This window comes from Tursiops truncatus, chromosome 20 (genome assembly GCF_011762595.2).
Source record: "Tursiops truncatus isolate mTurTru1 chromosome 20, mTurTru1.mat.Y, whole genome shotgun sequence".
Taxonomy (NCBI): Eukaryota; Metazoa; Chordata; class Mammalia; order Artiodactyla; family Delphinidae; genus Tursiops; species Tursiops truncatus.
In genome coordinates this window covers 41,440,957-41,467,530 of record NC_047053.1, presented here as the reverse complement: position 1 = coordinate 41,467,530, position 26,574 = coordinate 41,440,957, and the positions used below count along the sequence as shown (strand labels likewise).

At 47.6% G+C, this 26,574-nt stretch overlaps 1 protein-coding gene across 9 annotated transcripts in view; it reads left to right on the top strand.

Annotated features, from left to right (window-relative positions):
* Positions 1-437: 437 nt before the first annotated feature.
* PLEKHM1 (pleckstrin homology and RUN domain containing M1) overlaps positions 438-26,574 on the top strand; it is a 50,937-nt gene continuing 24,800 nt past the window's right edge. For 2 of the 9 annotated variants that reach the window (XM_033847297.2, XM_033847293.2), the window contains exons 1-6: positions 438-571; positions 3,269-3,430; positions 7,499-7,587; positions 10,446-10,693; positions 12,462-13,088; positions 21,323-21,728. In XM_033847297.2, coding sequence (XP_033703188.1) covers positions 7,540-7,587; positions 10,446-10,693; positions 12,462-13,088; positions 21,323-21,728 — 1,329 coding nt within the window. In that variant the 5' untranslated portion in view covers positions 438-571; positions 3,269-3,430; positions 7,499-7,539. Of the gene's footprint in view, positions 572-2,510; positions 3,219-3,268; positions 3,431-7,498; positions 7,588-10,308; positions 10,332-10,445; positions 10,694-12,461; positions 13,089-21,322; positions 21,729-26,574 lie in introns of those variants that run through there. The other 7 variants (XM_073797088.1, XM_073797087.1, XM_073797089.1 and 4 more) reach the window with 7 other exon arrangements.

Here is a 26,574-nt window from a genome sequence, read left to right as displayed (position 1 = left end):
TTCCCCGAGAGCAGGAGGGAAGTTCTAAGTTGCGCCTGGGCTCTGCCCACCGGGCTACTCTGATGCCCTGGGGGAGGCAAAAACGGGGTAGGCGTTGGTCCCATTTTACAAGTGGGCAATCTTCGCTGAAGGAGGCCATGTGTCGGCCCCAATTCTACGCAGATAGTGCTGCGGCCAGATAAGGTCAGGAACCCAGAAGCCAGGATCTCGTCTGACGCAGACCCTGCGAGAGGCAGGCAGTGAGAACGCACTTCGCCCGGTGTCTGTGGCGTTGCCTCTCTGCGCCCAACAGGAATGCGAGAATCGCGAGTCTCCCAGATCACGACTCTGCTCCCGGCCTGGGAACCCTGGGGCGTCCAAGCGCGCTGGCCCCGCCCCGCGGTTCCTCCGCGCCCCGCGATTGGCTCCGAGGGCCAGGGCGGGGCCGGACGCCCAGCCGACGTGATGGACGGCGTCAGGCGCCGCGGGAACCGCTTCCTGTTGTCAGTAGTCCGGAGGCCGCAGCGTCCGGTCGGAGTCTTAGGGGCTGCAGCGACCGGGAGTGCCCCCGCCCCCCTCCCCACTCCGTTTGGTGAGTTAGGGGTCGGGGGCGAGGCGGGCAGCAGAGGGGCGGCGAGGCCGGGACGGGAACAGGCGAACAGGGAACAGCAGCCCTCTCCGTGATCCCAAACCCCTGGTTACCTTGAGACTGTCCTGCTTCAGAGTCCTCACCCTTCCCAGCCCAAGCCCCGCGCCCCACTCCAACTAGCCTTCGGCCCGCACTGCCGCTGCTGGCCTCTCCCCTCTATTTGCCGCTCGTGACCTGACCCCAGCCCTTACCCCCACCCTCTCACCGCCGGTCTTGCGGAAATGCCGCCGCCCTGTAGCCCCCTTCCAACCCCAACCTTGGCCACATCCCTCCGCCTCCCTCTAACACAGCTCGTCTTCACCTGTCAACCCCTTTGGCCGTGCTAATGCTGCACACAGGCCTCCTCGGGACCCACCATTGCGGTTTGCCCTTTTCGGGATCAGCTTTCTTATCCGAATCTCCCACACCCCGCTGGTCAGCTCCCCACCTCTGTCCCACTCTCATTTAAGACCCACCACTAAAGTAGATGCCCTGTTGAGCACACCCTTTTCTTTTTGATAACTCTGATCTCAGCCCTATCCCAAGTCTTACACGTATCTTGTTCTCACAGACTCAAACCCTAACTTCCTAGCCCACCATACACTTCCTTTCCATCTCCAGCCATCAGAGGACACCCCCATCCCTAAGTCTTTGCTAAACCACCCCCAACTCTTGGTGCCCCAGTTACTACCACCCTCAGCCAATCTTATTAAAAATGAGATCTCCTGCCCTTTCACCTCTGCTGTCCCCACCTCAGCTCTACACCCATTTTTCTCTTGACTCTCGTCCCCATTCAATCTAAGAATTTAGTGCAGAGTCCCCTGCCAACCCCACCGGCTGCCCCTCAACAGCCAAATTTAGGTGCTTCCTGGGAGCCCAGCAGTTAGAGACTGAGCACCTTGATGGGTGCATGCAGGGCCTCAGGTGGTAACTAAGTGTGGAGAAGTAGAGATCCGCCCTCGGGTCAGGGTCAGGGATTTTTTTTCCCGGGTGTCTTGTCCCCTGTACCTGCTCCCAGCGATTATGGGTCTAGCGTTCATATTAAATGACTTGTGCTACTGCTGGAATGGTGGGTGTCGCCCACATACCTGGAAGGTGAGGAATGGCCACTCACCTAGCTCACTCACAGCCTGGGCCAATGGAAGCCATCACTTCCTTTTGGCTGGTTTTCTGGCCCAGGAGAAACTCAGGGAGTACCACTGTGTGACTGTGGTCACAGAACCACGTCCACGTGTGCTGTCCTGGCACTTGTAAAGGACCCTCCTCACCCAGTGTTCCTCCCGGCTGGAGCTGACAGCAGACCTGTCCCAACGCTTAACACAGGGAACACAGTGGACGCCAGAGATGATGTTACACGTTGTGAAGAGTGTAGGTGAGAGGGTTCCCAGGAGGCGAAGGCGAGTACAGAGGCTGTTGAATCACTTCCTGTTTTTGCAGGTGCTGAATCTTTGAGTTTTGGCCATTTGGTTACCCATGAACGTGGGGAGTTGAGATATCTGAGTAGCTGAGGCAGAGGGACATTCTTGAGGCACCCGGGCCCCAAGCTCAGCATTTATCATCTCCTGGGCTTTTAGGGCACACATTCTCTCCGAATTCTAGTGACCTGGCTTCAGAGGGTTGGCCGTCTGGCAGCAATTTTAAAGGGCCCCAGACAGGACCCGCTGTCTTTGCTTTTGCCGTTTATAGTCTTGTTCCTTTGAAAGTTGAAGCTCTCCCTTCAGTGTCCCCCCACCCCACCCCCTATTAAGGTGCAATATATCAGAGTGGTCTCAGCCTGCTGGCAGGGTGATTTAATGAAAGGAGTTGCATCGTGGCTGAGAATTCTATACCTCAGCTTTCCTCGGTCTGTGAAATGGAGATAACCTGCCCCTGAGCCTTATTTTTGTTTTATTCTTCTGTTCATTCAGCAGGTATTTTCTGAGCACCACTGCGTGCTCTGTGTTGTTCTAGGCACTAGAAATGTAATGGTGAATGAGTTGAGCAAAGTTCCTGTTTTTAGTCATTCAGAGTTTGATCCTTGCTGGAATCCTAAGGATGGGACAGAAATATGGGGGAGATGGGTATTATTGAATGGAAGGAAGGAGGGGGGAAAGAAAGTTACCCCCTGTTCACTGATTCACATTTCTGGGCTCACTCACTAGCCTTTGGTTTGGGAATCACAGGCTAGACGTTTCTTGCCCTCCAGCTGGTATCCAATTGCTTCAAAGATGCAGTTCCCCAGCACACTCTCTGCATCCCCCGCCCTCCAGGACACTTGTCCAGAAATCCAGCCTTTTACAGGTGGGAGGAGGTGCAGTTTACTCAGCACTAACATGTCTGAAAGATCAGCTGCCTTTCTGAATCAGAAGATAACTTTGTCATTCTTTTCCAACTGATAACTTTGTCATTCTTTTCCAACTGAAAATCATGACTCATCAACTGGTACAGCAGCTGGATGGCTTAAACGTCAGGCTGTTTGTTCTGAACAGCCCGGTACAGGGTTGGATTCAGGCTGTAGAGAGGAGGCTGTTGAGAATGGCTGAGAAGTCTCTAAGGAGGAGAGGTTGCTGTTTACCTATGGATGGAGTGTTTCAGAAGCGGGGAAGCCAAGCCATCCATTTCTTCTTTTAATGTAAGTCTCATATAAGCCATTTTTTTTCTTTCTTCCTTGGTCTCTGAAAGAAGTGAAATTGGATGTTTGCAGAAGCCCAGGCAGTATAATAAAGAAAAGCAACCAGAACAATTCCTTCCTGTGTGTTGGAACATTTAAGAAAGGACAGCTGTGAAACCTGTGTACCATGGAAAGGATGTGGCCTCAGCTGGTTGGGACTACAGACCTGATGGGTAAGATTGTTTCTTGTTGATTTTAGCCTTATTTGATAAAAATGGAGCTTTCTGAGTACTAAGTTAATTATTACCTAGTCTATAAGTAATCAGTTTGCCTGAAACTCTTGGAACCAGAGACCTGAGACAGTTTGGTCTGGTGAAGTCTGACACAAGACTTAGAATGAGGAAACCAGACAGTTTTGTCCCTTACCTGGGGCTCTTTTCTGCTGAGCCTTAGTCTTCTCCTCTGTAAAACGGGGATAATCATCCTTCTCTCACAGGATTGTTTTTTGTTTTTTTTAATTAATTAATTTATTTATTTATTTTTGGCTGCATTGGGTCTTCATTGCTGTGCGCAGGCTTTCTTTAGTTGCAGAGAGCAGGGGCTACTCTTTGTTGTGGTGCATGGGCTTCTTATTGTGGTGGCTTCTCTTGTTGCAAACCATGGGCTCTAGGCACATGGGCTTCAGTAGTTGTGGCTCTCGGGCTCTAGAGTGCAGGCTCAGTAGTTGTGGCACACGGGCTTAGTTGCTCCGTGGCATGTGGGATATTCCCAGACCAGGGCTCGAACCCGTGTCCCCTGCATTGGCAGGCAGATTCTTAACCACTGCACCACCAGGGAAGTCCCCAGGATTGTTTTAAGAATTAAATGAGATTAGAGAAGCTAGGAGAGCCATGTCAGGATGAATCAATACTTACGGGGAGAGGTAGACTTCTCGTGGTTAGGAGTTGCCTAAAAGGCAGACAGAAGTCACCTTTTCTGCTAAACTCCACCAGTAATGTTTGAAGAGCTCTTTGGTAATGTTGCCCACGTTCTCTCCTTAACTCTTTTTAGCCTAGGTCTCCTTGCAGCCACGCCTCTCTTTGCTTTGGCTTTTGGTGTCAATGAAGACTGTTCTGGGGACAGGAAGTGAAACCAGTCCCATAGGAAGGTGGACTGGGGGTCTGGAGAATGACGGAGTGCTGACCCAGCAGTCAGGAGACCCAAAGCCCCCTTATGGTTCCGTCAGCAAGTTCTCGTGTCTCCTGCGCCCTGAGGCATGATGGAGCAGACCCACATAGGTGGGGTGCTTTGGCTTCTTGCAAAGAAAGTTGTGCCCTGGATTGTGGCCCGAACCCCAAAGCCTCAGTCCTGTTTTGTGAATTGTCAAGTGGCCATTCTCCTTCTGGACTCCTCTGCACCGTCGTCAGTCATTTTGTGGCTTTTCTGACTCTTGGTTTTAGGGGGTGATTACATGTCTTCCCCTGCTCTGACCTTTCAGCATCAGTTTGCTTTGGGTTTTTAGCAGACCCTTACTGGGCTGGAGGACCCACTTACTAACAGGCCTCCCTCCGTCCCATGAATACTATTTTCAGTTAATTAGTCAATGAGGCTTTAACGGATCCGGGCTGTTCTTCAGATTGTTGAGGCCTGAGCCCTTCCTGGCCTGGCCCGTGGCTGGCTGAGGGAAGGGCAGTTTCGCAGCTTGAGGCTCTAGAAGGGCAGGCCGGAGGGGAGGCCTTCGGCTGCTGGAATTGCTGAAGGCGATTGGAACCCAGGGTCTTGGAGCCAGAGAACCTGGATTTGGCCTCCTGGGCTGCACAAGGGTGGCCTGGAAGGAACATTGTCCAGAGGGACTGTCTGCAGCACATGTCCCCTTGTCTGGGGCGCTGGTGGCTGGAGTGTGGAGGAGAGCCCTGAAGAATCCCTGGTAGGTGGGAGGGGGGTGAGGTGAGGGTGAGGTAAGTCAGACAAGGCCTGAGGCCGGGGGCCCGTGTTCTGGGGTCTCTCACACCCTGACCAGAGTTGGCTCTGCGGGGGCCGCCCTCCACACACCTCCCTCCCTCTGCATGTCCTTACTTGGAGAGGTTGGCTCTGGGTCCTGTTTACCCACTGCCCCCTCCACAGGCCAGGGATTGAATCAGAGCAGCTCCTACCATTTAGGGCCACTCTGCCTCTCTCATCTCCAAGCATCATGCCCGTGTCCCCCTGTAAACCTCTCCTGCCAGACTGACCTCAGTGTTCCACTGTGGCCTCTCACCGGGGCCCCTGGCTGAAGAGCCCTCCTCCCAGGCCTCCCCTGCCCCCTCGCCAGTCGCCCCCTTAGCCCCAGCCCACACCCGCCTCTTCCAGAAGGGAGGTGGTCGCACTCCTCCTGGAATCTGGGGGTTTCTCTTGGGCTTGGGTTGCTGTTGTCCTGGCGGCGGCTGGTAGAGTTGGCCACTTACCAGCCCTGGGATCTTGGGAATTTCCCAAGCTTCTATTTCTTTTTTTAAAAATTTATTTATTTATTTAATTTTGGATGTGTTGGGTCTTCGTTTCTGTGCGAGGGCTTTCTCTAGTTGCGGCTAGTGGGGGCCACTCTTCATCGCGGTGTGTGGGCCTCTCACTGTCGCGGCCTCTCTTGTTGCAGAGCACAGGCTCCAGACGCGCAGGCTCAGTAATTGTGGCTCACGGGCTTAGTTGCTCCGCGGCATGTGGGATCTTCCCAGACCAGGGCCCGAACCCGTGTCCCCTGCATTGGCAGGCAGACTCTCAACCACTGCGCCACCAGGGAAGCCCAGCTTCTACTTCTTATCTGTCAGACTGAGATGATAAGACACTCCTAGGATGGTTATCAGGAATGAATGGGGTAACACATGTAAAGGGCACAAAACCCATTTAACAGGTCTTGGTTTTACTAACTTCTTTGGGCCATGGGTTCTTGAGAGCAGAGAAAGCAGTAACCTGATTTTCTCTCTCTTTATTATTTTTTGTTGGTGGTGGTGGTGTCCCCTCATGCTTAGCTGTGTGGCCACTAGAGATTTGTTTAGATGTGAGTGTGCCTGTCCAGTCCTGCCCTGTGCAAGTTCCCGGGGTGGGGCAGGCCAGGCAGCAGCCCCTTCATGCTCAGGCCGCAGTCCTCGCCCCCACCCCACCCTTGGCCTCAGCCACCCCGGGAGAGAGCCAGCTGCCCCGAGAGATTTCTCTGCGTACTGACTTCAGCTGCTAGCACACGCTTAGGTAGGTAGTGGCATTCTTCGCCTGTAGATTTGGGCGGCCGCATCCACTGGGGTTAGAGATACCATTTATCCTCGGTAAATATCAGGCCCTGCGCTCAGCGTTTTCCATACTCATAGTCTCCCCTTAAGAGGTCTGATACATGCCCCAGTGTGCCTAGCTGGTTAGTGGCAAATTGAGATCAGAACCCGTGTTGTTCCCCTTCAGACATGTCCCTGTGCTGCTCAAGCTAGACCTTTGCAGCCCAAAGGAGAAGCAGCTGTGTGGCGAGAGAGCCCTTCCTTTTGAAGGCGTTTCAGTTGTACTTTTCCCCACTGAGCTGGCCGACCCTGGGATGGGACGGGAGTCGGGACAGTTGCAGAGCCCAGGCCCTGAGTGTGAATTGTGAGCCCCTGCTTCCCGGCCCCTGTGGGTTCTTGGCACCTTCAGCTGCAGCATCCCCCCTTGCAGCCTCAGATCTGTATCTAAGTTAGCCTTTTTTTTTTAAAATAAATTTATTTATTTATTTATTTTTGTCTGTGTTTGGTCTTCATTGCTGCACGCGGGCTTTCTCTATTTGCAGCAGGCAGGGGCTACTCCTCGTTGCGGTGTGCGGGCTTCTCATTGCTGTGACTTCTCTTGTTGCGGAGCACGGGCTCTAGGCGCGCGGGCTTCAGTAGTTGTGGCACACGGGCTCAGTAGTTGTGGCTCACAGGCTCTAGAGTGCAGGCTCAGTAGTTGTGGCACACGGGCTTAGTTGCTTCGCGGCATGTGGGATCTTCCCAGACCAGGGCTTGAACCCATGTACCCTGCATTGGCAGGCGGATTCTTAACCACTGCGCCACCAGGGAGGTCCCTAAATTAGCCTTTTATTCCCTGCTTTTTTGTGCCAGCATTTGGAGTGGCGTCAAGAGCCCTTTCTACCCACCCTTTGGGATAGACCCGCCCATGGCACACCCCACGAAATCTTTTTTCCTTCCTTGTTTCCATCCTTAAAATCCACTCTCAGTTTTTACTTTTGTATTGAAAGTCCTTGCAGTTGCAGGTTGAGTAAGATGGGGGTGGGGCGTGGGGAGGAGATCGTTTGGGCACAGTGATTGTTCATCCGGCCGTGTCTGTCCCTGTAGGTGTCATGTGATTCTTCTGGGGAGCTGCTGCTTGAGTGGAAATGCTCTCAGCGGTGGAGAATGGACTGGGCCCCCGGGCTGCCATCCCGGTAGGCAACAAGGGAGAATCAAGGGTGGGGGAAGGGGTGCCTGGGACAGCCATTTCATTGTTTTTTCTCACTTTGAAATGCATTTGCACTGTTCAGAAAGAGAGGCCTGGAGTTGAGAAAAAGTGATAGCAGAAGCAGGCTCCGAGGAGAGCCTGCCCTTTCTAGATCATCTTATTGGTGATAAAATGGAGATTTACAAAAAACAATGGAGATTGCATGTAGGTTACCTGAGGACCAAGGATTTCTCCAAAGAAGATATACAAATGACCAATAAGTACATAAAAAGACGCTCCACATCATTAGACATTAGACAACGGCAAATCAAAACCATAATGAGGAAAACAGAAATAGAGTCACTACGGACGTAGAAAACAAACTCATGGTTACCGGGGACAAGGTGTGGGAGGGATAAATTGGGAGATTGGGACTGACGTATACACACTACTATATATAAAATAGATAACCAATAAGAACCTGCTGTATAGCACAGGGACTCCACTCAGTACTCTGTAATGGCCTGTATAGGAAAAGAATCTAAAAAAAAAAAAGGTGGATATATGTCTATGTATAACCGATTCACTTTGCTCTGCACCTGAAACTAACACAACATTGTACGGCAACTATACTCCAATACAAATTTTATTTTAAAAGTAAAATAGTAAGAAAAAATAATCATAATGAGGGACTTACCCAGTGGTTCAGTGGTTAAGACTCCGTGCTTCCAGGGTGGGGAGGTATGGGTTCAGCCCCTGGTTGGGGAACTAAGATCCCACACGCCGTGCGGCGTGGCCAGAAAAAAAAAAAACAACATAATGAGATACTTCTTCATATCCACTAGGATGACTGTAATCGAAATGGCAGACAATAATAAGTATTGGTGGGGTTGTGGAGAAGGTGGAACTCTCATACCTTCCTGGTGGGAGTGTAAAATGGTACAGCCATTGTGGAAAACAGTTTGATAGTTCCTCAAAAAGTGAAACATAGAGTTGCATGTGACTCAGCAATTCCACTCCTAGGTATACACCCAAGAGAATTGAAAATATATATTTACACAAAAAACTATGAACATGAATGTTCATAGCAGTGTTGTAGCCAAAAAGTGGAAACAACCCAAATATCTATTAATTGATGAATGGATAAATATAATGTGATATATCCATGCAATGGAATATTATTTGGCAATAAAAAGGAATGAAGGACTGATATATGCTACCACACAGACAAACTTGAAAACGCGCTAAGTGAAGTCAGACACAAAAGGCTGCATATCATATGATTCCATGTATAAGAAATGTCCAGAATAGGCAAATCCATAGAGACAGAAAGTAGATCAGTGGTTGCCAGGGGTTGGGGGAGAGGGAATAGTGAGTGACTGCTGATAGGTACAGGGTTTCTTCTGGGGGGTCATAAAAATGTTCCAGAATTAGATAGCGGAAATGGTTGCACAATTCTGTGAATGTACTAAAAACCACTGAGCTGTGTATTTCAATGAGTGAATTTTATGATATGTAAATTATGTCCCATTAAAGCTGTTCTAAAAAAGGAACATTTAACTTTTCAAAGAACATTAACATTAATTGTGTTGGCTAAAATAAAAGTGAAACAGTGAAATATTTGTCCATAATCCTATCACCTAATAATTCAAACCAGTTTTTCTGCAATCCCTTCCAGTCCTTTTCCAAACCCTTAGGTAATTTTGACATATGTACTTATATTATGATAGAACGATCTTAACTATGTATTTTCAAAGGACTTTAGGTATATTTTATAATTTATTCATTTAGCAAACATTTACTGAGTACATGTGCCAAGAACCAGGCCCATTGTTGAGGGCACGAGGATGAATAAAAAACTAGTCCTGGGCTTCCCTGGTGGCGCAGTGGTTGAGAGTCCGCCTGCCGATGCAGGGGACACAGGTTCGTGCCCTGGTCCAGGAGGATCGCACATGCCGCAGAGCGGCTGGGCCTGTGAGCCATGGCCTCTGAGCCTGCGCATCCGGAGCCTGTGCTCCGCAACGGGAGAGGCCACAACAGTGAAAGGCCCATGTACCGCAAAAAAACCCCAAAAAACTAGTCCTACTTTCAAAGAGTAATACCCCCAGCTGCAAATCACCAAGTATTATTTCCATTTAACAGATGAGAAAGTTGAGGCTTAGAGAGGTTAAGTGAAATATCTGAGGTGACCCAACTGGTGACTGACAGAGCTGAGACTAAACCCAGGCTCTGACTGCCAGGTCTAGGATCTTTCTTCATGTAAACCATGCTCCTGTTTCTGGGTGTTTTTATTGTTCTAAAGCAGCACTTTTTGACTCTTAACCTGTTGACTCTCAGTGGAATGTTGGTCATGTGATTAAGGTGGAAAGCCTCACCCCTGCCCTAAATGGATTACCCAAGCTCCCATAGCTGTAACTCTGATGGAGCCAGTATTTAAACACAAGGTGTATATGGCTCTCAGCTCACTGAAGTTTGGTTTAAAAAACAAACAGGGATTTCCCTGGCAGTCCAGTGCTTAGGACCCAGCGCTGTCACTGCCGTGGGCCGGGTTCAGTCCCTGGTCGGGGAACTAAGATCCCGCAAGCCTCTCCGTGCGGCCAATAAATAAGTAAATAAAAAATAGAAAACAAAGAAATTTTAAAAACACACGTATCTTTGCAAAAACTGACACATCTTGGGGCGATTTTCCTTTACTTCTCTCTGCTTTCTCTTTATTTTCTACTGTTAGCCTGCACTCGTTGTGCTACACAGGTATGTAGATTTGTGCATGCATGTGGACCCATGTGTTTGGCCACAGGAAGAGTCACATTGCAGGGGTCGCCACAGGAGCCTCTAAAGGCCTGTGTTATGTCTGGCGCCACCCAGGTCATCAAGAAGAAGCTAGTGGGCTCCGTGAAGGCACTGCAGAAGCAGTACGTGTCCTTGGACACAGCAGTCACAAGTGAAGACGGAGATGCCAACAGCATGTGCAGCGCCCTGGAAGCCGTCTTCATCCACGGCCTGCACACCAAGCACATCCGAGCCGAGGCCGGAGGGAAAAGGAAGAAAAGTGCCCACCAGAAGCCTCTGCCTCAGCCCGTCTTCTGGCCCCTCCTGAAAGCTGTCACCCACAAGTGAGAGCTGCTGGGGGCGGCGGGGCGGGGGGTGGAGGCGGTTCACGTCGGCGAAGAGCTTCAGAGTGTGGGATGCTGGGCTCTTCCCTCCAGCCGTGCGGGAGAGGCACAGAGAGCCCTGTGTCCCGGAGAGGAGATGGTGGACTAAGCGGGGTGGGGGTGGGGGGATGTTAGACCAGGGCTCAGTGAGCCCCTCAGGCCATGGCCTGGGGCAGCGTCGAGCCCCTGGGCTGGGTGCCCTAAGCAAGAGCAGGAGCCTTCTTTGTACCACCCTCTGGCAAATTCGGTAGTTGCAACAGAGGTTGTGCGGCCTGCAGAGCCTGAAATCTTTACTGTCTGGCCCTTTCCAGAAGTTTGCTGACCCTGCCTTAGGATGTTTGCACATCTGTGTGCTACGTATCATACTTGTAACAAGGTAGGGTTTGCTTCTTTTTTCTTAAGAAGAGTGGCATCCAGCTAGAGCCTCTGAATGTGTGCTCTGAGACACTTGTCTTGCTGGCCCTGCCCTGAACCTCCTGGGCTTCAGAGCAGGCAGCTGACACTGTGCCTCTCGGGGCTATTAAATGCCACCTCCTGCCCGAAGGTGCCTTTGTCAGTCTCTAATCTTCCTTCCCGTGCTACTGCCGCTGCCCTATCTCAGGCTCTTACCTGACTCCTGGGTGGCAGTGCCTTTCTAATTGTCCCCCTTATCTCATTCTGTCTTTCCTTTGGTCAGTCAGCCAACATTTACTGAGCTTAAGCTGACTGGAGCTCCATCACTGGGTTCTGCAGAGTACGGTCCGCACTCCCGTGGAGGAGACGTGCACAGGGGTTGGCGGTAGTCAGAGGAGGGGCATTTACATCAGACCGAGGCATTCAGGAGCTGAGTTTGGTACACGTGGGATCGGGTTGGGTAGGAACACCCCACCCTGAAGTCTGCGTAGCTGCGAGCACGTCACTTTCCTGAGCAAAAACCCGTAGCCCACAGGCTCCCAAACGCCAGCCTGGGGTCTGCTTCACTTGGCTGGGGCCCCGGAACCTGTATCCTAACCTAGTTCCCCAGGTGATTCGGGTGCACAGCCAGGTGTGGGGAGCATCGCCCCGCTTTGCCTCCCCCGTTTGATACTCAAGGCCCTGCATTACCTGACTTTGCAACCCAATCACCCACTCTTCGTCCGTGTGCTGTAACTGGAGCGCTCCCCACTCTTGTTACAGTCTGTTGCTTTCCTACCCTTTATGCTTTTTTCTCCGTCAGTCCCTTGTGCCTCAAAGTTTCTCCATCCATCTTTGCCTCTTGTAGTCTCTCAAGGCCCAGCTCAGATACTACCCTCTTCTGTGGTGTTTTTCTTACTCCAACCCAGAGGTGATTACCCAGCCCTCACCCCAGCTCTGCTAACAACAGGGCTCACCTCAATATGCCCTTGAAAGGCGGTTTCCTGGACCGAGGGTAGGGACCATGACTTTACCCTGTGTCTTCGCAGCTCCAAGGACCTCAACCTAAAATTTAGGGGCTTAGCAGACATGTCCTGGGTGAGCAGATGATGTCAGGGGCCGGACGGGTAGTTGTCATGAAAATGGCAACAATCCTTCATGACACTAAATGTAAAAAAGTTGGGGGTTTAGAGCTGAACCTTTCTAAATTCCCCTTTGAACACTGCTATCCAGGAGCTTTTCATGCCTATGTATATTTGTGGTCGTTGTTACTGGCTCTTGCTAACCAGTGGATAAAATGACATGTCCATGATTTGGAGTTGTTTCTTGAAAACACGTGTGTTCTCCACCTTCCCAGACACATCATCTCGGAATTGGAGCACCTGATCTTCGTGAGCACGGACGTGGGCCGCTGCCGGGCCTGGCTGCGGCTGGCCCTCAATGACGGCCTGATGGAGTGCTACCTGAAGCTGCTGCTGCAGGAGCAGGCCCGCCTGTGCGAGTACTACCAGCCCACGGCCCTGCTCCGTGACGCCGAGGAGGGCGAGTTCCTCCTGAGCTTCCTGCAGGGCCTGACGTCCCTGTCCTTTGAGCTCTCCTACAAGTCTGCCATCCTAAACGAGTGGACGCTCACCCCGCTGGCCCTCTCCGGGCTCTGCCCGCTCTCGGAGCTCGACCCCCTCACTACCTCCGGAGCGGAACTACAGCGGAAGGAGTCTCTGGATTCCATCTCCCATTCCTCAGGCTCGGAGGACATCGAGGTCCAGCACTCGGGCCATAAGATCCGGCGGAACAGGGGGCTCACGGCCTCCTCCCTCAGTCTGGACACGGCCAGTTCATCCCAGCTCTCTTGCAGCCTCAACTCTGACAGCTGCCTGCTCCAAGAGAATGGCTCCAAGAGTCCAGACCGTTCCGAGGAGCCCATGTCCTGCGACTCAGACCTGGGGATGGCAAATGCTGACGATTCGGACCTGTCTCTGCAAGAGTGAGTACCCCTCCCCCACCCCTTCCCTCTCTTTCTCCTTCCTTCTTCTCTTCCTCTTGCCCTCCCTCCCTTCCTGGGGCATGTGATTGCCTGTCACTGAGCACGGAACTCTGTTAGGGCGTAAAGACAGACGAAGGGGGCAGGGACTCTCCCCCAGAGACTGGAATTGCTGGGAGCTGTACCTTCAGGCAGACTGGGGCCAGTGGGGAGAATGCATTTAGATGGGGCTCAGAGTTGGTTCCAGCCCCATCTCTGTCCTGGTGACCTGTAACAAGTTATTTAATCTCTGAGATTTAGTGTGAAATATTATTGTCGTCTTCATCTAGAGAGAAGGAAACTTATAGTTCAGAGCTCTATGTACAACTTCCAAAAAAGTGCAGTGAAGCACAGTGCATAAGGGTGATCTTCTGGGACCTCACAGAAGACCTTCTGGGGGACAGAAATCCTGAGTGATGCCAGGACGGGGGTGGCAGACAAATGGGGACGAGCAAGTGTGTGGAGGAGGAGGACATGCAATGACGAACTGGACTGGAGAAGGGAGCCTGGCCAGAGCCTTCCTTCCTTCAGGCTTTTTAACATTAATTTTTGAATAGATAATATATTTTTATAGTTTAAAAAAATCTAAAATATATACAGTGAAAAGACTTTCCCACTGTATTTATGTAACCATAATTATTAATTTCTTGCATATTTTTCCAATTTCTAAATGCATCTATAACAAATATGAATGTACAAATTTTAAATTTTTCTTTTCTTTCTTTTTTTTTTTTTGCGGTACGCGGGCCTCTCACTGCCATGGCCTCTCCCGTTGCGGAGCACAGGCTCCGGATGCGCAGGCCCAGCGGCCATGGCTCACGGGCCCAGCTGCTCCGCGGCATGTGGGATCTTCCCGGACTGGGGCACGAACCCACGTCCCCTGCATCGGCAGGCGGACTCTCAACCACTGTGCCACCAGGGAAGCCCTTTCTTTTTTTTTTAAATTGAAGTATAGTTGATTTACAATGTTGTGTTAGTTTCAGGTGTACAGCACAGTAATTCAGTTATTTATACATATATATAAATATGTTATATATATATAATATATATAACATTGTTATATATATATAAAATATATTGTTTTTCAGATTCTTTTCCCTTATAGGTTATTATCTTTCTTATTTCTTATTCCTTTCTTTCCACGAAAGCTAGTATAAATTATTCTATACCTTGTTTGGGAGATCTTTTCATATCAGAGCTTCTTTTTTTTTTTTTTTTTTTTCCTGTTACAGATTTTTCCATTGTATGAATGTACCTTAGTTTATTGAATCAGCCCTGAGTTTAATGGACATTGGAGTTCAGTGTTTCTATCAATAACCTGTGTATGTGGTCCTTTAGGCCTACGCAAGCTAGCTTTGTTCAGTAAATTCCCAGAAGCAAAATTGCTGAGCCAAGGAATAAATTAATTTGTAATTTTCACAGATATTGCCTATTTGCACTCCATCAGGGTTGTGCTTGTGTCCTCTCAGGCTTGTCAACAGAAGGTATCATCAAACTTTTGGAAATTTGCTCGTCTCATAGGTGAAACATGGTAGCCGTCTCTGAAGCATTTCCTCTAGTAGGACCTGTGTTACATCAGCTGTGTTTAGGACCTTTCCACTCCTGCTGTTCCCACCCTTCCCCCCACCTTGGTTCAGGTCTTCACAGGGCTCCCACCCGGTGTGGGAATCACGCCAGGATTGGGTGTCAGGGACTGGCCCTGGAGCAGATCTAGTTTCAAGCCCCGTTCCACCACCTACAAGCCCAGTAATGTCTCGTACACGGCTAACGCTTTTTGAGGTTCTGTTTCTTCATCTTTTTCTTTTTTTTTTTTTAATTTTTATTGGAGTAGAGTTGATTTACAATGTTGTTTCAGTTTCTGCTGTACAGCAAAGTGATTCAGTTATACATATTCTTATATCCACTCATTTTTAGATTCTTTTCCCATATAGGTCATTACAGAATATTGAGTAGAGTTCCCTGTGCTATACAGTAGGTCCTTATTAGTTACCTATTTTATTGTTTCTTCATCTTTAAAATGGAAATTCCCTCATAGGGCTGTTTGAGAATCAAGTGAGATACCCATGAGTGAGATGCACACATAAGAATGTCTGGTAGGTCCCAGAAATGGCCTCCGAACATTGAGCACATTAGATAGAATTTTCACATGTCAAACGGAAGGATTGGATATAACGTGCTGGGAAGGAGCAGCCCCCACCCCAGAGATGCTGGGCCCGTGGCGTGACTGGGGCTCAGTCACCTGTCTTAGCCCTTGGTTGTCTCTCCCTCCTCCCGCAGACCAGCCAGCCTTCTCTTTGTCATGTGCCTCGCCTTTATCTTTCATGAGTCTTGTGATTGGAAAATTCCAGCTTAAGGCCACTGAATCAGTGACCATCCACCCTGCATGGGAAGTGTTGTCCTGGGTATTCCAGGGGAACTCAAGGGAAGAGGGTCAGGATGTACAGACCAACACTGGACAGTGATGTGAGGAAGCGGCAGACACCACACACACACACACACACACACACACACACGTACACACACACACACACACACAAGCACGCAGCCAGCGCCATCATTCTTAGAGCTGGGCTGGAAGTTTGTCTTGGAGCATTCACAGAGACCAGCATTTCTTAGAGTATATGTTTTAATGGTAAAGATGCTCACCAACACGTAAGAGTTTGCTTAAATGTATATAACTTAAAATTAGGCATAAACACGTTGTGCTTAAAACTCTTACAGCTATAAAGTCAAAACATCTACAAACTGGGAATTCCCTGGTGGTCCAGTGGTTAGAACTCTGCGCTTTCACTGCCAGGGCCCAGGTTCAATCCCTGGTCGGAGAACTAAGATCCCACAAGCCTCTCTGTGTGGCCAAAAAAAAAAAAAGAAAAAATCTACAAATTAAACATGAAGCGCAAAACCCATAACATTCCAAATGAAACTTATTAATGTTTTGCAGAAGCCAAATTACAGTTTGCCTTGTGAAGAGAGGATCGACTGTCCCACATAGCTTCTTTTGTGCTCATTGGGTCTGAATTATAATTATATCCTGAATTATAATTATAATTATATCATGCATAGGTACAGTCTAATGGTAAAAAGTGTGGACTCAGGAGCCGGACTGCCTGAGCCCTCCATCAACCAGCTTTGCCATCTCGGGCAAGTTACTCAACCTTTCTGACCTTGATGTCCTCATCTGTAAAATGGGGATAAGAATGCTTCAAAGGAATGCTGGGGAGATGAAATGAATTTAGGTCTGTCAAATGCTTAGAGCAGTGTCTGACACAGCATGCATGCTCACTGGGTGGTGGTGTCATTTTACTGGTGTACCTGTGACATCCGTTCTCCTACTGCTTGCCCTCACATACACTGCTGCAAAACCTTGGTTAGTAATATTTGTCAGAGGTCATTGTCATGAGGGCTTCCCTTGGGGGAAATGATTCTTAGTATGTGCAGCCTACCTCTTTGCTTTTTTTTTTTTTTTTTTGCGGTACGCGGGCCTATCACTGTTGTGGCCTCTCCCGTTGCAGAGCACAGGCTCTGGACGCGCAGGCTCAGCGGCCATGGCTCACGGGCCCAGCCGCTCTGCAGCACGTGGTATCTTCCCGGACCGGGGCATGAACCTGTGTCCCCTGCATCGGCAGGCGGACTCTCAACCACTGCGCCACCAGGGAAGCCCTCTTTGCTTTTATTAGTGGCTCTTGACTGCCAAATAATACTGTGTATCACCAACACAATAGTCCGCATGTTCAGGAAAACCGCAGGCTCAGGATCACTTCTCAGGGGTACTTTATAAGGTGGCCATTCAGATTCTCCAGGCCATGCTTTTAATTTACTTCATACATAAGTATTTATAATACATATACCTTTTTTCCAGATGTTCTCTAAATGAAAGCACAAAGTGTAAAAATTTTCGAATAGTGGACTTCCCTGGCAGTCCGGTGGTTAAGACTCTGCGCTTCCAATGCAGGGGGTGGCTGGGTTCAGTCCCTGGTTGGGGAACTAAGATCTCACATGCCGGGCGGCGCAGCCAAAAAAAAAAAAACAATTTTCGAACAGAAAGGTTTTGGGAAACACGGCCCTGAACCAGACCAAAGTGGAAGGACTGTAGTGGTTTCAGTTTCATTTCTTTTCCTTTTTTTTTTTTCCCCCAGTTTCATTTCTATGTTTCATTTTCCTCAAAATTTTTAAAAATGTTCTTTCTTTTGCCTTTCCTTCAAAATCTCATCTCTAGCCCTTTTTTCCACTTGATGTACGTGTCTCTCTTATTCTCACTGGATCCTTCACCAATTCTGATGAAGCTCTGTGAGCTTCATTTCACCTTGACCTGGGTTTTTTGTTTTTGGGGGGTTTTTTGGCCGTGCCCTGCAGCTTGAAGGATCTTAGTTCCCTGACCAGGGATTGAACCCGTGCCCCCTTCAATGGAAGTGCAGAGTCCTAACCACTGGACTGCCAAGGAATTCCCCTTGATCTTGGTTTTGATTTGACAGAAGCTCTAATTGATCACACAAGCTTCCTGCTGTTTGGTGACATTTCTCTAAGCATTAAGTCACTCACTTATTCTAACACCCAGTCTACGCTTGTCATTAAAATCTTTCTTATAGGTTAGGATTCACTTCTAATTGGTAACTGTTTTGGTAATGCTAGTGAGTATTTCAGTAAATCTGTTCCTTTCCTTACACGTTTATGTTTGTGTACACAGAGGCTAAGCAGTCTTATCAATGATAATGAGGTTAACATTTATTGATCACTTTGTGCCAGACACTGTGCTAAGCACTTTACCTGTATTATGTCATTTAATCTTTGTCACAGTCATAAAAGATGGGTGCTGATACCACATCCATTTTCCAGGTAAGGGAATTAAGTCCATGAACATAATGTTCACATTGTGGGGCCCACAGCCGTGTGTTAAGCAAGGCCAGGTGGACTCGGGAGCCCCTGCTTTTAATCACTCACCACACCACCTCCTGGGAGCCCATGAGGAGCCGGGACCTCACAGAGGACCTTGTAAAAAGTCTGACACCCTAGTTCATTTCAGAAGGGGGCCTCGTGGTTTGGACACATATAAGTGGTTAGCAAATGCCCCTCCTCCTCTGCCTGTGGAAACTACCCCTTTCTTTCCAGAGCTCATCATTGCCTCCTCACTGCAAATTGCACTCTTGGATTTTTTGTGGGTCTGTTTTTAGAGTGTGGCTTTTAGAGCAAGAGCGAGTCCCCACCTGCGTCCCCTCTGTAACTATTCCACAAACACATTTACAGCTTTCTCTGAGAGTTCATCTGTTTGTTTATCAAGATATGATTCACATATCACAACATTCACCATTGTAAAGGGTACTGTTCAGTGGTTTTCAGTATATTCACAAGGTTGTGAATTCAACATCTACTGCTGTCTACCTCAAGAGCATTTTCATTACCCGTAAGGAAGTCCCTTACCCATTAGCTATGAATTTACCTTTTCTGGACATTTAATATCAATCGAGTCATACAATATGTGGCCTTTTGTGACTGCCTTCTTTCACTTAGTACCATGTTTTCAAGGTTCAACCACGTTATATAGCACATATCATGGGCAAATAATATTCCATTGTATGGATATATTACAATTTATTTATTCATCAATTAATGGACATTTTTTCCCCACTTTTTGGCTATTATGAATAATGTTGCTGTGAGCATTCATTTACAAGTATTTTGTGTGGACATATGTTTTGAATTCTTTTGGGTAAGTACCTAAGAGTAGAATTACTGAGTCCCATGATAACTCTTTATTTAACTTTCTGAGCAGCTACCAAATGTTTTCCACAGGGGCTGCACCATTTCACATTTCCACTGATAGTATACATGTGTTCCAATTTCTCCACGCGGGCCTCTCGCTGTTGTGGACTCTCCCGTTGCGGAGCACAGGCTCCGGACGCGTACGCTCAGCAGCCATGGCTCACAGGCCCAGCTGCTCCGCGGCATGTGGGATCTTCCCGGACCGGGGCACGAACCCGTGTCCCTTGCATCAGCAGGCGGACTCTCAACCAGTGCGCCACCAGGGAAGCCCTCTCTGTCTCTTTTATTATAGCCATCCTGTTGGGCGTACAGTAGTATCTCGTTGTGGTTTTGATTTGTATTTCACTATTGTCTAATGATTCTGAGCACTTTTTCATGTCTTCATTGGCCATTTATATATCTTCTTTGGAGTAATGTCTATTCAAATCCTTTGCCTATTTTTTTTCCTTTGCCTATTTTTAATTTATTTATTTTTTGAAAGCATTGTGCTTTTTTTCTTTTTAAAAATATTATTTTTGTTTGAATTTTATTTATTTTTTTATACATCAGGTTCTTATTAGTTATCCATTTTATACATATCAGTGTATACATGTCAATCCCAATCTCCCAAATCATCCCACCACCCCACCACCACCACCACCACCACTTTCCCCCCTTGGTGTCCATACGTTTGTTCTCTACGTCTGTGTCTCTATTTCTGCCCTGCAAACCAGTTCATCTGTACTATTTATTTATTTTTGGCTGCATCAGGTCTTAGTTGTGGCACATGGGCTCTTTGTTGCGGCCCACGGGTTTCTCTCTACTTGCAGCACGTGGGCTTAGTTGCCCTGTGCCATGTGGGATCTTAGTTCCCTGACCAGGGATCAAACCCGCGTCCCCTGCATTTTAAGGCGGATTCTTAACCACTGGACCAGCAGGCAAGTCCCGTCCTTTGCCTGTTTTTAAATTGGGTTATTTATTGTTGAGTTGTAAGAGCTCTGTATATTCTGGGTACTAGACTCTTATCAGATATATAATAATATTTGCACATTTTGTATGCAAATATTTTTATTATATTTTTTATTAGTCACTTATGCATTAGATGTCATATCTAAGAAACCATTGCCTGATCCAAAGATATGAAGCTTTACACCTCTTTCCTTCTAAGAGTTTTATAGTTTTAGCTCTTACCTTTAGGTCTTTGATCCATTTGGGGTTAATTTTTTTATATGCTGTGAGATGAGTCCAACTTTATTCTTTTGCATGGAACTATTCACTTAGCCCAGCACCATTTGTTGAAAGACTATTCTTTCCCCACTGAAATGTCTCAGTGCCTCTGTTGAAAATCAGTTGCCCAGAAATGCATGGGTTGGTCACCTCTTCTTGTCCAAAATGTCTATGTTGTTTGGGGTTATGATGGTGTAAATACGAGCAGAGCTCACCTAGAAGACAATCAGATGAAAACTTGAGTTCTAAAATCCTCTTTTCCGTAACCGCATTAAGGGGAGTTTGATGTGTCTTCTGCACCCAGTCTAAGCCATTAGGGCAGATACGTGCGATGGTGAGATCTCTTGGGCTCCAGACAGCTTTCTTGCCACCAGAACCTGTATTTGCCCATGATGTCCTCACTGGATTCATAAGCAGAGGTGGAGACAGCAAGTAGGTTTACTTCAGAAACAGAACTTGGATTCTCAGGAGAGGGAGGGAGAAGCAGCCACTAGCCAGTGCACGTTCCAGAGGTCCCAGAACTGTGTGTGTGTGTGTGTGTGTGTGTGTGTGTGTGTGTGTACACAAAGGCAGTGACATTGGCTCCCCCGGCCCCAGACACACCACTGAGGGGCAGAACGTGCCAGTCCCATCAGGAACACATCCCCGTGTACACGGGCACACGCACTGCACAGCTTGTATGCACTGTGCTCCAGCAGCAGCGTCTGGGGATTTGAGGCTTCTGTGGATCCACACCCAGCCCCTCACCCCGACCCTGCTGCCCAGGTACTGTTCCAGGAGCAAAGCAGGTCCTCACTTCGCCCAAGCCCGTGTCCCAGGGAGCGGAGTCTTGGAGCCCAGCTCTGAGACATGCTGTTCACCGAGGCACTGCTGAGGTCGCCTTGGGGCAGGGACCGGCCACACAGCTGTCTGGCTGAGCCGGCTCTTCAGGCCCACCGTTAGCCTGTTCAGAGGCTGAAAGGCGGTCAGTTCCCATTCGCCCCTAGTCCTGTCCTCTGCTTTGTGGGCTCTGTCAGCTGAGATCCTGGGCCGCACAACTCACCTGCCTACCCAACCTGCCTAAGTCCCAGCCGGGGAGCAACTTTGGTGGGAGCGTCTGTGTGTGTGAGCTGGGAGCGCCGCGATGATTAAGGGGTTGGGGGTTGTTTTGTTTTGTTTTTTGTTCAATCACAAAACAGCAGTTTTCCACTTAGCCTTGGGCATTCACACAGGTTTCTTTGTTTAAAAACTTCCAGGGTGTTGTCGGAATTCAGCAAAGCCCAGGTGAACTCTGTGCCAACCGACAGACTGAGCCACGAAGCGGAGGTTCCCACGCTGCAGGCCTTGCTCGCCCTCCGCGGCCTGGACACCAGCACACCCCTGCGCCTTGAGGTACCTGCAGAGCCCCGCCCCGCCCAAGCATCCCCTGGGACTCGAGAGGGGAACCGCAAGCAGGAGCCGCTTTCCCAGGCACCTGGCGCCCTGGGCTGGCCACAGCCGGGCAGTGCCCAAGCTGTCCCTTGGGGGAGCACTTCAGGCCAGCAGCCTCCTAGTCCTGTGAGGGAGGCGACCAGAGCAGTTGGCCGAGGAAGTGGCCAGCGGAAGCCTCCGGAGGAGGAGGGACCTCGACTGAGCCTTGTGGTTCCCTCGCCCACCAGTCCGGTGAGTGGTACAAGCTGGGTTTTGGGGGGGGGCGCTGGTGAATGTCTCAGAGGCGGTGCGGGGTTTCTCCAGCTAGTGACCCCGAGTGGTCTCTGCCTTTTCCCCCTGAGCCTCTCGCCCTGCATGGTTTGGTATTAATAGCATTGTGGTGATGGAACTCATGTTCCTTGGGGTGTGAGTGGTGGATGTGAGCCGGGCTGTGCGCCCATCTCTTCCCATGGGTGTCTCCTGTCATCTGCGCATGGACCCTGTGGAGCAGGGAATTCTCACCCAACTGCAGACTCTCTTCTCTTAACCCCTGCCACTCAGGGGTTATGCCCTTAGGCCTTAGGCGAGGCCCTTCACCTCACTGAGCTTTGGTTTTCTCCTCAGTACTTGTTATTATTAAATTAACATTTTCGTGAAGCACCAGGCTTTGAAAATACTCATTTTGCAACACGAAGCAGGTTTCGGGCTGCACTGTCCACTTGGGCAGCCACTAGCCACGTGTGGCTCTGGAGCACTTAAAACGTGGCTCGTCCGAACTGAGATAAGCTGAGTAAGATACACACTGGATTCTGAGGACTTAGTAGGAAAAAAAAGAATGTAAAATGTGTCATTCGTAATTTGATTATTGATCATGTTAAAATGAAAACATTTAAAATATGTATTTTAAATAAAATATATTATTAAAATTAATTTCACCTGTTTTTTTAAACTTTTAAAAATGTGGCCACTAGAACGTTTAAGGTGACCCATGTGGCTTGCGTTGTATTTCTGTGGGACAGCGCTGTTCTAGAATAAGCCAATCCAGTGTGTTGATGACGCGAGGAAGCCAGCTCTGGGACTGTCCTGGAGAGAGCCCCGAGGGTAGAGGCTGGAACTGTGGACCCCGGGAAGCAGTAGTCAAGCTGTGAACCCAAGCTCTTGTGCCATTTCACATTTGTTCTTGGGTCATGAAAAGCAGAAGTAGGAATTGGAGTGCACATCGTCACAGACACATAAAACCCAGAGCTCATCCTAGCCGCTGTCTGGGGCTTGTGTTGGGGATATAACCTTGCTCTTTCAGTTCCATCCACACACATCTCTCCTTTGGCCTGTAGCTTTCAGATCCTATAACTCAGGATGGGCCAGCGCCATGAAATAGACTATAGAAGAGGCATGTCCACTCTCTTTTTTTAACAGCTTTATTGGGATATAATTCACATACCATACACTTCACCTAATTAAAGTGTGTAATTCAATTTGTCTTAGTATATTCACAGATTTGTACAACCATCACCACAGTCTAATTTTAAAACATTTTCATCTCCCATAAAAGAAACGCCCCTACCCATTAGCAATCACTCCTGTCCCTTTCCCCTCCTACCTCACCCTGCTCAACCCCTGGTAACCACTCATCTCCTTTGTCTATAGATTTGCCTGTTCTGGACATTTTACATAAATGGAATCATGTAATATGTGACACTTGTGATTGTCTTCTTTCAGTTAGCAAAATGTTTCATCCATGTTGTGGCCTGTATCAGTGCTTCATTCCTTCTCATTGCTGAGCAGTATCCCATTGTAGATTTCATTAGATGATGTATCACATTTTATTTATCCATTAATAAGTTCATGAACATTGGCGTTTTTCCTACCTTTTGGCTATTATGAATAATGCTACTGTGAACATTCATGTATAATTTTTTGCTTGGACATATGTTTTTAACCTTTTTGAATGCATACCTTGAAGTAGAATTTTGGGCTCATATGGTAGCTATATATAACCTTTTGAGGAACTGCCAAGAGCAGCTGCCTTGTTTTATATTTCAACCAGCAGTGCGTTCCTCTGCATCCTCACCAGCAGTTCTTACTGTCTGTTTTTCTTGGTTTTGCTTTTATTATAGCCATCCTAGTGGGTGACAAGTGGTATCTCATTATGGTTTTGATTTGCATTTCCCTGATGACTAATGATACTGAGCATCTTTTCATCTAAATGCTTATTGCCACTTGTGTGTTTTCTTTGGAGAAATGTCCATTCAAAACATCTGCCCATTCTTTTTTTTTTTTAACAGATTACAGTTGTCACAGACTTTTTTTTTTTATATATTTATTTATTTGGTTGCGCTGGGTCTTAGTTGTGGCATGCGAACTCTTAGCTGCGGCGTGCATGTGGGATCTAGTTCCCCCACCAGGGATCAAACCCGGGCTCCCTGCACTGGGAGCGTGGAGTCTTATCCACTGCGCCACCAGGGAAGTCCCTGCCCATTCTTAAATTGGGTTATTTAATAAATTGAGTTATAGTTCTTTATATATTCTGGACACTAGACCCTTATTAGATAAATGATTTGCAGATTTTTCTCCCATTCTGTGGGTTGTCTTTTCACTTTCTTGATTATATCATTTGAAGCATAAAAGTTTTAAATTTTGCTGTTGTCTGTCTTTTCTTTCGTCACTTGTGCTTTTGGTGTCATACCTAAGTACTCATTTCCTAATCCAAGGTCGTGAAGATTTACTCCCATGTGTTCTAAAAATTCTACAGTTTCATCTCTTACATTTAAGTCTATGATCTAACTTCATTTTTTTGCATGTGGTTATACAGCTGTATGAGCACCATTTGTTGAAAAGACTATTATTTCCCCACTGAATTGTCCTACTTTTCCCCTTTAAAAATTTTTTGAGGAATGGTGTATTTAAAGTACCCAGAGCCTCAGTGTACACCTCAGTGAATAATTATATATCATACACACTCTGTAACCACCATCCAGATCAAGAGTCAGAACATTTCCAGCCACCAGAAGGTTCCCTCATGCCTTCTGCCACTCACTGCCCTGCTCCAGAGGAAACTACCATTCTCACTTCTAGTCCATAAAGTTTGTCCTGTCGTTGAACTTCCTATAGATGGAATCATACAGTATGTACTCTTCTACTTGTTTCACTGAACACTATGTCTGTGAGATTCATCTGTACCTGTAGCCTGAAGCTCTAGTTTGCTCTTTTCCATCATTCTGTAGTCTTCCACTGTAAGAATATATCACAACATCGTTATCCATTCTCCCATTAACAGACATTTGGGTTGTTTTCAGGTTTGGGCTATTATGAAGAAAGCAGCTGTGAGCATTCTTGTACTTGCCTTTCGGTGAACCTGTGTACTCATTTCTGGGTGTACATCTAAGAGTGGAATTGCTAGGTCACTGGGTAGGCATATGTTTAGCTCTAATAGATACTGCCAAATGGTTTTCTAAAGTGTTTGTGCTAACTTATACTCACAGTAGCAATATATGAGCATTTTCATTGCTATTTATCATAGTCAATGGTATTATCAATCTTCTACATTTTGGCCACTCTAGTAGGTGTGTAGTGGTATCTCACCGTGGTTTTAATTTGCATTTCGCTGATGACTAAAGATATTGATACCTTTTCATTTGCTTTGTGGAAGCATCCTTTAAAGTCATTGTCTCATTCTTTTTTTTTTTTTAACATCTTTATTGGAGTATAATTGCTTTTACAGTGGTGTGTTAGTTTCTGCTTTATAACAAAGTGAATCAGCTATATATATACATATATCCCCATATCTCCTCCCTCTTGCATCTCCCTCCCACCCTCCCTATCCCACCCCTCTAGGTAGTCACAAAGCCCTGAGCTGATCTCCCTGTGCTATGCGGCTGCTTCCCACTAGCTATCTATTTTACATTTGGTAGTATTTATAAGTCCATGACACTCTCTCACTTCGTCCCAGCTTACCCTTCCCCCTCCCCGTGTCCTCAAGTCCATTCTCTACGTCTGCATCTTTGTTCCTGTCCTGCCCCTAGATTCTTCAGAACCACTTTTTTTTTAAGATTCCATATATACGTGTTAGCATATGGTATTTGTTTTTCTCTTTCTGACTTACTTCACTCTGTATGACAGACTCTAGGTCCATCCACCTCACTACAATTGTCTCATTCTTCAATTGAGTTGTATGTGTTTTCCTTATTGATTTGTAGGGGCTCTTTATATACTGTGGATGTGTCTTTTACTGGAGAAAAATATATGTTTATAGCAAATATCTTCTTACAGTCTATGGCTAGCCTTTTAAATCTCTTAATGATATCTTTTGTTGAACAGAAGTTCTTAATTTTTAAAATTTATTTATTTATTTATTTACTTTGGCTGTGCCGGGTCTTAATTGCGGCACGCGGGGTCTTCATTGTGGCATGTGGGGTTTTTAGTTGCAGCATGTGGACTTTTTAGTTGTGGCATGCATGCAGGATCTAGTTCCCCAACCAGGGATCAAACCCAGGCCCCCTGCATTGGGAGCTCAAAGTCTTACCCACTGGACCACCAGGGAAGTCCCAGAAGTTCTTAATTTTAATGAACTTCAATTTATCAGTCTTTTTGTTTTGGATCAATGTGTTTTGTGTCTATTTTTAAAATCTGTGTCTACCCCAAGGCTGTGAAGGCTGTGGAAATCCCTGTATTTTCTTCTAGAAGCTTTCATATTTTACCTTTTACAATTAGGTTTATGGTTCATCTGGGATTAGTTTTTGTATATGGTGTGAGGTAGGTGTTTTCCAAATGGATATCTGATTGACTTAGTACCATTTATCGAGTATGACTGTGTAAATCATGGAACTGTGTAAGTGTGGGTCAGACTCTCAGTTTTTGCTCTCTTTTTTGAGGGGGGGCCGGGCCTTGCAGCTTGGGGAATCTTAGTTCCCCAACCAGGGATTGAACCCGGGCCACCGTAGTGAAAGCGCCAAGTCCTAACCACTGGACCACCAGGGAGTTCCCCAGTTTTTGCTGTCTTGAAGGTGGCTTTAGGCCCAGAATGTCGCAAGACCCTGAAGGTTGTGACTATAAAACCAGCAGCACACACCGAAGGTTGAAGAGAAAGGCTCTGAAGCCC